This window comes from Momordica charantia, assembly GCF_013281855.1.
Source record: "Momordica charantia cultivar OHB3-1 chromosome 7 unlocalized genomic scaffold, Mcharantia_2.0 BLBB01000007.1, whole genome shotgun sequence".
Lineage (NCBI taxonomy): Eukaryota > Viridiplantae > Streptophyta > Magnoliopsida > Cucurbitales > Cucurbitaceae > Momordica > Momordica charantia.
The window spans coordinates 19,123,045-19,134,950 of record NW_028275165.1 but is presented as its reverse complement, the minus strand read 5'-3'; the positions used below and the strand labels follow the sequence as shown (position 1 = coordinate 19,134,950).

The following is an 11,906-nucleotide window of genomic DNA, read 5'->3' as shown; positions in this document are numbered from 1 at the left end:
GGAAAATAAATTAAAAAGTTACTTATTAATTATTATCTATAACTCTTTTATAATTAATTTTTCATTTTAAATTTAAATCCGTTTTAAAACTTTGATACTTAACCAACATCTATTAGACTATTACAATTTAATCTACTGTTCTGCTAAATAATTTGAAAAAGAAAATTGTAAAAAGAAGATGTATTAAACCTATTTTTAATATTGTATTAATTTATTAACTTATTCTTTAGACGGCTTCAACAAATCCTAAAATAACATTTCATTTGAGTTTCACAATTAATTAAGTCGATTACCATTAGAATAATACAATTTTAAGAAATGTCATTTCAGCAAAGGATTTCTATCAAAATAATTAGCTGGTCGGAGCTCAAATCCACCGTGGAGGGCGGCCATCGCCGGAAACTCTTCTTGACAAGGGCTGTGATGGAACCCCACCGTGTACCATAAAACAATATCTTTATTCTCAATTCCCCTGTTCCTGCAAAATTCCACGTCCAAATAAATTTAATATTTAACTCATCAACATCCCATGCCCAAAAATCACCCAATTTTAAGTTAAATTATAAATTTACTTGTTGAAATAGTTAAAATAGCTTCCATGTTGAAGCTAAAAAAACACCTAAAGTTACAAAATAAGCTTGAATTGTAATTCTTAAATAATACTAATGGTTACCAAAATCTTTTAAACAATTTTGAATAAAGCAGTGTAACAACTTTTTAAATTGAAATTACACAAGGCGGAAGTTGAAAGGGCAAGATTGTAATTTAACATAAATGAAATTTACCTTTTAGCCCAAACCACTAAGCCATCATCACCGTGGCTCCGATCGGCATAAAATCCCGCCGGCCATCTCTCCGACCTGTTATAGGGAGTCACCCATATGGGGTACTTGGTGTAGGCAGCTCTAATCTGGGGATAATCATCGTCCGTCAGTAGAGAACTAACCGGTTGTCCAGTGATCAGCCGGTAACCAACGTGATTCCCAAGCTTCGTCTTCTTATTGGGGTTTACGAACAAGAGCTCGGCTGGGTCGGAGCCGAGCTGAATTTTGGCTTCAGCTTCAGTTTTGATGGTTTCTCTCATAATTTTCCAGTAGCTCTTTCTTGGAGACGTGGCGTTGACGTCCGTTGTCCTTGCCGTTATTAGTTTGGCTTTGACGAAGGAGTTGACGGCGCCATCAACGTCGAGGTCGAGGTAGTAGGTTAAGTAGTGGTCGTGGTTGACGGCGATGGCGTTGTCGGCGACTAGAGTTCCGTATATTTCTTCCGTTATTTCGCCGTTATTTGTGTACGGCGTGGCCTTCACCTCCAAAAGCCCTGTTAAAGCAACCTGCCAAACAAAGCCAAAAAACAAAAGTAAAAAACAAAAAAATTGCTATGTTTTTTTAAAGTTTAAATTCTGTTCCATATTTAAATTCGAAAATAATACTTTTGGATTATTCTAATGCATGCGTTTACCAGAAAAAATAGGACCAAGATTATTTTCCAGTTCTTTTTTTTTTCTTTTGATAAATATACTCTTTCGAATAAAAATAGCTTGCTTTCAGAAAAAATATTAGTTCCAAGAACAATTATGGGTGGGGTAAATACGAAAATTGACCTCTTAATAGTTTTCTCACCAGACTCTCTGTGAATTTGACCATTACTCAAGATTTTCCAATTCAAAGACCTTTAACCCTACATATAAAAATATCCTAACAAATTCTTTCCGTATATTTCCAACTCCATCAGTAATCTTTTCGTACGGCTGTGAAAGTTTATTATCTATTTAAAAATAATTAATTAAATAACAAACAAACTCATGATTTATTACGTGGCAAAAAAAATCCATAGTTTTATTAATCAATAATTTAGATGAAGAAAAGAGGATGAAAGAGAATACCCCAATTTTAATAGAGCCACTTCTTTTGAATTCCCAGTCAAGAACATAATCATAATTCCCAACAGTTGCCACCATCCTAACCACCAAACTACTTTCAGCTTCCCCACGTCTAATCTGCCAAAAGAAAAATCAACAAGAATGTCGAATGATTGCCAAAATATAAATAAATCAATTTTCATAATTTGAAATTGAATTTTTTATTACCAATTTTCCAGGGATATTAATCTCAGTGTGTCTCCACAAAACATCTCCCGAGTGACGTTCAAAGATGCAAATTGCTCTCGCCACCTTCTGCGGCCGCCCATCGCCGCCGGCCATATAGCCGTCGATGTACTCGGCGTTTTCCGGGCAATCAACCAGCGGCCGGAGAGAATCCGCCGCCCGCCCGAATCCGAATTCTCCGATGTCCATGAAAGTTCTGAAGTACCATTCTGTCGTCGGATCCATATACGGAACGAACGTCTCTGAAATGTGTCCTCTGTAAAGAACTCGCCGGAATCTCTTCTTCTCGTCGTCGAATATTGAAGCTGTTGAGATAATTACTCCGGCTCTGGCGTTGAATCCGACATGGAAAACCCAATTTTCCCATTTCACTTGATGGCCGTCGATGGTGAATCTTCTTTTTTGGGTGTTGCAATTGGGGGTGGAATTGGGCTCTGTTTTTCTCGATTGGTAATCTGTGCCTTCAGATTTCGGCAAAGGGGCTGTGAATCTATCGGAGTAGGAGAAAATTCGCATCGAATCGACGTCGATCAGCGAGATGATTCCTTCGATTGGGCGGGAGAAGACGTTGCTGGTTCCTTCTCTGTAAAAGCATGGAACTTTTAGAATCCTTTTGGTTGTTCTTTCGCCGTACCAGCCCACTGTAAATGGGATGCAAGAAACGTGAGACAAATTCAAGCCTCTCCTCTGAATTGAAGCCTTGAATTTGGGGAAATTGAGAGGGAGTTTGCTGGCTTGGAAGAGCTCCACAAAAGTGAAGGGAGGGTAACCATGGCCGGTGTAGATATGGTCGGATTTGATCGAGCGTGTGGGGAGGTCTATAAGTAGCTCGTGGGTGGAATCCGCAGCCCGAACGACGACATTGGCGCGGCGAGGCAGGCGGCGAGTGAGGCTACTTTGTTCACCGGAAGAGAGCCAGAGGAGGACATCTTTCTTCTCTGGCTCTTCCAAGTCGATGAAGTGAAATGTGAGATTTGGGAGCTTTCCCAGGTGAGATTTGTGGACGGCGAGCCTTACGACGTCGAGCTCCGTCGAGTTAAGAGGGTCGAGCGGGTGGAAAAATGGTGGCGGCGCTGCCGTGGAGAAGTGCAGGTGAAGGAGTATAAGAAGAAACAGAGGAAGAGTCATTGAGGGAAGAGGGAAAATTCAAATGGCTTTTGGGCGGATGTTTATTATATGATACTCCAACAAAGAAAATTCAATTCTTTTTCAAATAGTTGAAACTTCAATTCAAAGCATGATTCTTGCAGAGGCATTGTTATTTTACCATTCTTTTTCTTTTCTTGCATTGAGAGCAATTGCCATTTGACCACCTCAAAGAAAAATGAAAGAGACATCTCATTATCTTCACAAATTCTTGTTCAAATTCTCAGCTGACCTTCCCACTTGATCCCAAACAAAGTCAACTGAAGATTGGATGGCCAGAGAGAATAAGAAATGCAAAATCATTTGATCATGACATAGCTTGTACTTGGATTATGGGTTGAGTTTGTTTATGAAGATGGTTTATTCTTAAAGCATAATCCATGGAGGTAATAGTGGTGTTTTAATTAGTGGGAGCAATTGGGCCAGCTGACTTTAAGAACAGGATTTTGATCTCAAAGAAATTGGTTGGCCTCAGCTCAAACCCACTGCTCAGAGTTGGCACATGATGAAACCGCATGGTCTCTACTCATTTTCCTTTCTTTATATTAATGTTTATATTATACATATATATATATATATATATATATATATATATATATAATTATATATATTCACACCAGACGACCAAATATTAAATTTAATATTATCTAACTCTAACTCAAGGGAGGAAGGGATTCATCCTTATAGAATTTTAAAATCAAACTGTACAAGTTGGAAGGACCAAATTTATTATTTAATCTTTCGTAAGGTAATGATAAACTAGCATTCAAATGGTGTTTTAGCCAAGTGTTAGATTCATGGAACTCAAAACTAAGAAGTCGATCCTATATATTTGGTGAGCAAATTTATTTATTTCAGTTATAAAATTCGTTCATTCCAAATGCTAAAGTTCAAAAAACCTACATGCCCATTCGAATGAGGAAAAAGAGAAGAAATGAAAATGTACTATTAATTAGGACGAATAAACTAAAGGTTGAAATTGAAAGCTATTCTAAAAGTAAAGGAGCCCTTTGATTTGCTTGATCGGAGCGAGATGGTTGCCATTGTCCTGGAAATGGAAATGGAAGTGGCCGCCTGTTCATGGAGGCATGTAAATCCATCTTCAAGGCCGATGCAGAAAGAGTGGTTCCAAAGTGTAGAGCTTCCCTGGAGCCTTCGTCTATGGCCGACTTCGTAGCTAATTCAACTAGCCTTTTACGGAAAAGTTTATCTTCTTTCTGAGCTTCTTCGTAACATAACTTCGCAGCATGGATCTCCATTGTTAGCTTATCCGACCTTCGAGAAACTTCTGCAAGTAGCCTTCGCAGCATGGATCTCCATTGCACAGATGACTCGTGCAATAGAGACATAAATAAATGTTTTTTTTTTAATTGTGCATTCAATTCTTTTCAATTGACCACCATTCCACCATTTTTAAGAAATGTTTGGATCGAAACAACGACAAGAAAATAGGAAGATGGAAATGACAACACTAAGAATCCGACTCGGAGATAATACCATGACTTATTCGGAGTATTTGGAGTACCGTAAAGAGTAGTCCTTCGAAAGGGCCTCTTGGGCACGCATCACGGCCTTATGCGTCTTTGTGGCCAATGCATCTAGGATTTTTGCAAGGCATTTGGCTTCCATGGAACTTTCATCTTTGGCCAACTTCATGGCCAATGCAAGTAGCCTTTTACGGAAAATTTCAGCTTCTTTTTTGGCTCTTTCGTAATCCGCCTTTGCAGCATGAACCTCCATTGTTATCTTCTCCGACCATCGGGAAACTTCAGCCAATACCTCTTCCAAGGACATCTCCTCCTTCTCCATTTCTAAATAAATCCAACTCTCAAACTCTCCAATTTATACAACTCTTTTACTTTACTGCCTAATTACTAAATCTTTTCTGTTTCATCCTCATTTTTCACTTTTATAGAAAGTCTTCGAATGATCGATTTAAAATAGATGTGCGTGGTGGTGATTTCAAAGTTCAAAAAAAAAAAAAAAGTCTACATATTCGAATAAAATAAAAAATGACTACAATTTTGGAATTTCCTACAAATTCTCCAAAAATCTACGGAAATTTGGAGGGGTGGCCAAATCCAATGAAAAATTCAAAACTCGAAATATAAAAATACTTCAAACTAACCTAGCTTAAATCCTAAATATATTTTAAAAATTAAACTTGTAAATACTACCTTTTTTTGATTGATGTATTTCTTTATGTTGCATATGCTTTTTTAAAAAATTAGAAGTCGGTTCGGGGTTCGGACTATTTGGATAGATATACCTTTAAAACGACTAAAATGGCTGTTCTCCGTTATTTTTTGTTTTTTATGATAAATATACTCTTGAAACAAAAATGAACTTGACTTTAGGAAAATTATTAGTTCTAGGTACAAGTCCCTTTATAATTTTCAATGTTGACCAGAATTGTAAAACTTATGCCCATTTTTTATTAGACAGCCATTACTCAAAGATTTTCCAATCCAAATACTCTTTAACCCTAGATATAAAAGCATCCTATTATTTAAACAACTACATGATAAATTGATTTTTGGCCAATTTTGATTAAACATTAAAATAAGAAAAAATTAATGGAAAATCTATTAGATGCCACATTAAATATTTTGAAAGTTGAGGCATGCTGTAATGACTCCAGGCTCCTCTCCAAGGTTGATGGTTCAATCCCTCGTATCTTTATTTGTTGTACTAAAAGAAATATATAAAATATTTCGATACGTCCAAAACTCTGAAAGTTTAAGATCTATTTTTTCAAAAAAAAAATTGAAAAATACATTAATTACAGGGAAATTGCAGCGGGGAGCAAAATTTTTTTATGTATTTCAAAATATGTCATCTGTTTTTAAAATTTTCAAATATAATAAAAATTTTCACAATAATATATAAGATAGTCATATCAATAGTATATCAGATACTCATGTCAGTAGTATCTCATACACTCATATGAGTAGCATATTAGATGTATATCACATACATATTGCACAGACACTCATATTAGTAATACATGAGATGTATTCAAGAGGCCAAATATTGTTCCTTATAAGACAATAATATCCTACTACTTGTAGGAATAATTGGTAGTAGTGTTTAAAATCATTTTCATAGTAGGACACAAGTCATCTGTTTTGGGCTTCATTATCCCAACAGCAATTAGGCTCAGTTTTTCACGATTAGTAATCTATGCCTTTAGATTTCAGAAAAGGGGCTGTGAATCTGTCGGAGTAGAAGAAAGACTCATCCTGGAAACAGATTCCGATCATCTTGGAATGAAGCCGGTGATCTTGGAAACACATTCCTCCCGTGTTTTAATCTCTTCTCTCAGACTTCGGAGACACTACAAGAAAATTGAGTATTTTCAAATGTCACGTCCTTTAAAAAAGTATAAAATAAACCTTCGATAAATCTTTTTTCGAAGGTTGACCCAACCTTCAAAAATTGTCGAAACCTTCAAAAATTCATATTTTTCAAATGTACAACTAGCCTTCCAAAATTCACATTTTTCAAAAATTATAAGGCTTCGATAATTGTTAAATTAGTCGTCAAAGGTTTTTATTAATTTTCAAGAATCATAAGCCTATTTTCAACCATTTTCAAACCTAAGAAAAAGTTCTTGTAAATCCTTTGAAATAAATCAAATGAATAATAGAATCTGAAACTAATATTAATTTTTTTTCCAAAAAATTATATTATTTTTCTTCAAAAGTTACTACAAAATAATACAAATACTTCAAGTCACCAAAACAGTAAAAAAAAAACATTCACATTTCTTGATATTATATCTAAATTTTCTAACCCTGAAATCGATGCTCGAAACGATTTTCTAATTCAATAATAATACTAAACTTGCTGAAAAAACTTCCAAAATTCAAACCTTAGGCTACCAGGTTGTAGTTGTTTGATATTTTATATTACAATCTCTTTCGTAAGTCAACGATATAAATAATTTACTTTAATTTTTAAGATAAGTTTTGTTAATTAGCATATTTAGTTCTCAATTCAAAATTCTAACTTTCATTCGAGTGGAAGATGTAGAGTTGCACTAGTATAATGCGTTAGGTTTAGGCTTCTACCAGACCCATCCTTGGAGGGATAAATGTAATGGATTTAAGTAATTTTAAACCAAAAGTGTATATAAAAATTTATGTTAAATTGAATATTTTGTTTTTAATAACAAGCAAAATCACTCTTAACGTAGATTATCAATATTAAAAAAATTACGAAAAAATATTAGAGAAACAATTAATAATTAGATAAAAACCAAAAGCCAATTCCGAGTGAGCATGTTCGGGTCACTTTTATAATGGGTAAAAAAATTTCTAGAAGAGTACAAATGTACTCAAGTTAGAAAAAAACAATAAAAAGTAGAAAACGAAAAAAATATTTGGACCGTGTGAGATTTTTGGGCTGTGTAAGTTAAGCCCAATTAATAATTTTGTTTTTTAGAAGGATATAACAAAACAGAAATATATAACATATGAAAATAGGGTTCACAAACTTAATTCTTAAAATTAGAAAATAAAAAGAAAATAATTATTAAATGCGATTTTAAGTATATATATTTTTTCCAAATTGCACGAGTCACGTTTCTGGCATAAAGCTGGATGTAATTTAAAAAAAAAAAAGGAAAAAAAAAAGGCATGAAGAATAATCAACTTGAGAAATTAGAAGTTCCAATAGTTTCTGCGTTGAATTCAAAGTTATGATTTATGAGTGTGGAATTTTTTATTTTCTTAGAAAGGAGTGTGGAAAATGTTTATTTAGTTGATATTTGATAATGCATTATTTTTATTGCAGCTGTTTTTTTTTTCTTTTCTCTTAATGCGTAAAGCCTTAAATTTTGTTTTCATTGGCGGTGCAGTGCACGCGCCTGGCTCCTGACTTTAAAGCCTCTTAATTTGTCTTAAAACCTCACCCAACCATGTGCACTTGGTCTATGATTATTAAAAATATATATATAATATTTAACTTCTCAATATTAAAATACAACATTAATTAAATAATGCATATGATATATAATTGTAACTAGTGATATATAATACTGAATTTAGTAATAATTGGCACCGACTATCTTCCCTCTGTACCCACATAAGCAACATGGTCAAGTGCGCTAACTAAACTGAACATCTTAACTAACCTAGGTGTGATCACCTTACTAGACCACTTAACTAGAAACAGTGTGACCATCCGATAGACCCGACCAGGATCGGATCACCCAACCGAGTCGTTCCACTTGAACCAACCCTAATAAGGCTCTCTTTTAAATAAGAGGAGAGCCTAGGACGTGAGATACGCTTTCACAATTCTACTTTTACTACTCTCAAAATGAAATACCTTGCTAACTTATTGTATGTGCATGTGTTCATTGGAGCTATATCGACGCAAGATATATACTTCACATTTTACAAATAAATGATCCTTTCCTTTTAAAAAAAAATACTACTCTTTTAAATAGATAAATAATAAATTAATACAAATAATATAATAATCAAGAATGAATAAAATGGGTCAAAGCACCCGAACTCTGTTCTCGTGTTTTGGCTTTAATGATGGTTTGGTATCTAAATTTGGATTATATTTCAGGAAGTTTTACTATTTTCAGCAAAAAATTTATGTCATAAATCCTTGTTTTAAAATGAATAAAGAGCTTTTGGTTATTTTCAAACCTTCTGCTCGTCTATTTAAAGTTAAGATTTTTGTATAAAGGGGCAAATAAACTAATCACTAAAATATTTTTGGATCGTTTCAAGCATAATTGAAGTAGTTTGAGCACTTATTTCTGAAAGGCCATGAATTTGAATCTCTACTTTGTCGTACTGAAAATATAGATACAGTCTAGACATATATGGCTCGTAATTGCGGATTCAAAAGTTTCTCTTAGACTTGTTGGATAGAAATTAAAGTTTTTCCTTTTTAGTCCTTTAATTTTATTTTAGCAACTCTTATAGTCTTTGGATCAAACCAAATGTCAATATCAAATAAAATTCATTCAAAATGAGAATAATGAATTAGAAGTCGATTGAAACTGGTTAAGAAAGCCTTTGCGTCACTCGTGTAGTCATGAGATTGAAAAGTCTGTTCCTTAATGATTCAAAATTGACTTGGACAATTCATATAAAATTGGAAAAATAAAGTATTGGGTATTCAAATTATAATTGGATTATCCAAAAAATTTAAAACATGCCATCTATAGATTGGATTGAGTTATTAGTTTAACTTATTTAACTAGATCAATGTACGGACCTGGACATAATTTTAATTGGCCAGAATATTACTTGTTTAAAGTCAAAAATTGTTTTGAGGGGAACAAAATTGAATTTCTTAATTTAAAACGTCTTTATCTACTTATAATACTGAATTTGAGATCTTCATGTGGAATTGTGGATCACCAATTGATTAATTTGTATTAGTTTTACTGATGATTATTTTCTTCTCTTTTCTTTCAGGGGTGTGTCTAATAAATTATTTAACTTAAAAAAGTATCTCACAAGTTACGAATTTATCTTACACAAAATTGAACGAAAAATATAGTGACCTATTTGTTAAAGATCCCACGTTGAAGATAAGAGACCTAACAAGAGTTTATAATATAGGTGAGCTACTACTCTCATTGCACTCCTACAAATTTGAGTTTTAATCTGAGTTTTTTTTTATATTAAATTTCCATGTCGAACCTAGCCCGACATTGAAAGTGACTCATTTTAACATACTGTAACTTAATGTTTCACCAAAAAATTTTCATTCCTAGAATTTCGGCCTCTGGCCACTTCCATTTGCCGCGCGAAACCCCTCTCTACATAATACTCAAGAGTATCTGACATCATTTTCATTCAATGATAGGCAATCTGATTTTGTACTAGTATTTTTAATTGGTTTTGAGGTAGAATTCTATAAATACCTTTATTATTTGACACGACATTATAAATTTAAAGATCTATTAGATACAATCTCAAGAGACGGGACCAAACTTATAATTCAACATTTTTATGCTATTGAAATAACCCCTTAAATTCATACCCTGAAATTAAATGGCTTTTAGATGTGAAGTTAGGCAAATTGGATGCATCTAACTATTTGAAGTGGCAGTTGCAAATGAAATTTTACTGTCACAGATGCATCCTAACCCCCATACACCCCCACCCTATTGGTCTGTCATTTTGGCTAACATCACCTTGACATAATAACATGGTTTCCCATACCTCCTTGTTTCCTTTCACATTCTTATTTCATGTTTCTTTTTTTTCCTTCTAAAAAAGATCACAAGAATATCCAAAAGACTTATAAATACAAATCTTTTAAACAACTTTAGCCTCTAATATCAAAATTTTGTCCTAAATTTTGAAAATGTTTATTAAAACTATAGATCAAAACAAAGAAAAATATAGGTGAAATTAATGTTTCTAAACTTAATTTACAAAAAGAAAAAAGAAATTAAAACAAAATGATTATCCAATGAAGGCTTAAAATGCGAACAAACCACGGGTTCAAATCTCATAGTAACTATTTATAAGAAAAAGTTGTAGGGTTGAGGGATAAGGAAGAGAAGAAAAAAGAGATGGAGAGAGATTTGAAATAATTTTACCCAAAATGAGAATGTGGATAAGAAAAATGTTAATGAGTGAGAAAAGTTCCCCACCACACATCCATAGAGGATAGATTTGTCCTTTGAATATATTTCAATGTGTCTATTATTAATATAATGAAACTAAAATAACTTCTTTGAATTAAAGAACCAAACAAATTTTTGCTTTGGGGAGAAGGAAGCATATAAAAGTTCTTTCTTCAATCAAAGGAGAAGAACAAATTGAGAATATTACTTATCTCTATAATCGATTTGATAATCTTTTTTCCGAGTTATAATTCATGAAAACACCAACCCTATAATCTCAATTCTCAAACTAAAATTTTGTAAGAAGACAGAAATACGAACCTTATTAAATTATGTTTGAGAGTCATTTTAAAATGATGACAAAAAATACTTCTCTTCTAACCCAAAACTATCATGTTTAGGAGAGAAAAAAAAAAAAGTAAAAAATACCTTAAAGAGCTCCACGTAAACACACTTGTTTTCTCTTGGGATAAGTTACCTTCTTTTGTTTTATTCTAGTTTAGTATGACATTAACTATTAAGTTAAAATTAATAAACAATTGTGCATAGTATCAGATGTAAACTAATGTGATACCTTGATTTATCATGTTGTTCGTATTAGTTTATACATTGTGTCACGTTATTTCTCATTACTATTTAACTTGACATTTTAATATTAAAAATTAGGAACAAAGAAACTCAAATGTTAAAAGTGACAAGATACCGAACCCGAGTCAATATTTAACCTTTCTCCTTTCAATATACTTATCCTATATCAAGTTGTGAAGAAAAAGTAGCCTAATTCTGGTGAAAAAGCTGGAAAGAAACCCCCTTTTAGAAATCTTGAAAAGTTCCTTCTGATTTGTATATTTTTGAACCAAACCTTTCCAACCAATGACAGGATTCAATGAAGGCAAAGAAAGGAATAATAGTTGAAAAACAAAATAAGTTTATTTATTGAACAAACTCAATTTATGGGCTTAAGATTTTTCTACTTGGAAAAAAAATAACAAAAGAAAGTTAGAGCACTCAAAAAGCAATATCTATTTTGTAGGTAAATTATAACTT

General features: G+C 33.0%; 1 protein-coding gene across 1 annotated transcript; it reads right to left on the bottom strand.

Annotated features, from left to right (window-relative positions):
- Nucleotides 1-205: 205 nt before the first annotated feature.
- Nucleotides 206-3,646, bottom strand: AO1 (amine oxidase 1). Its single transcript, XM_022282993.2, has 4 exons — nt 2,087-3,646; nt 1,883-1,996; nt 786-1,330; nt 206-478 (listed from the first exon to the last, which is right to left on the bottom strand). Exons 1-4 carry the CDS (start codon nt 3,230-3,232, stop codon nt 322-324), a joined length of 1,962 nt encoding a protein of 653 aa, XP_022138685.1. The 5' UTR covers nt 3,233-3,646; the 3' UTR covers nt 206-321.
- Between the last annotated feature and the right edge of the window lie 8,260 nt (nt 3,647-11,906).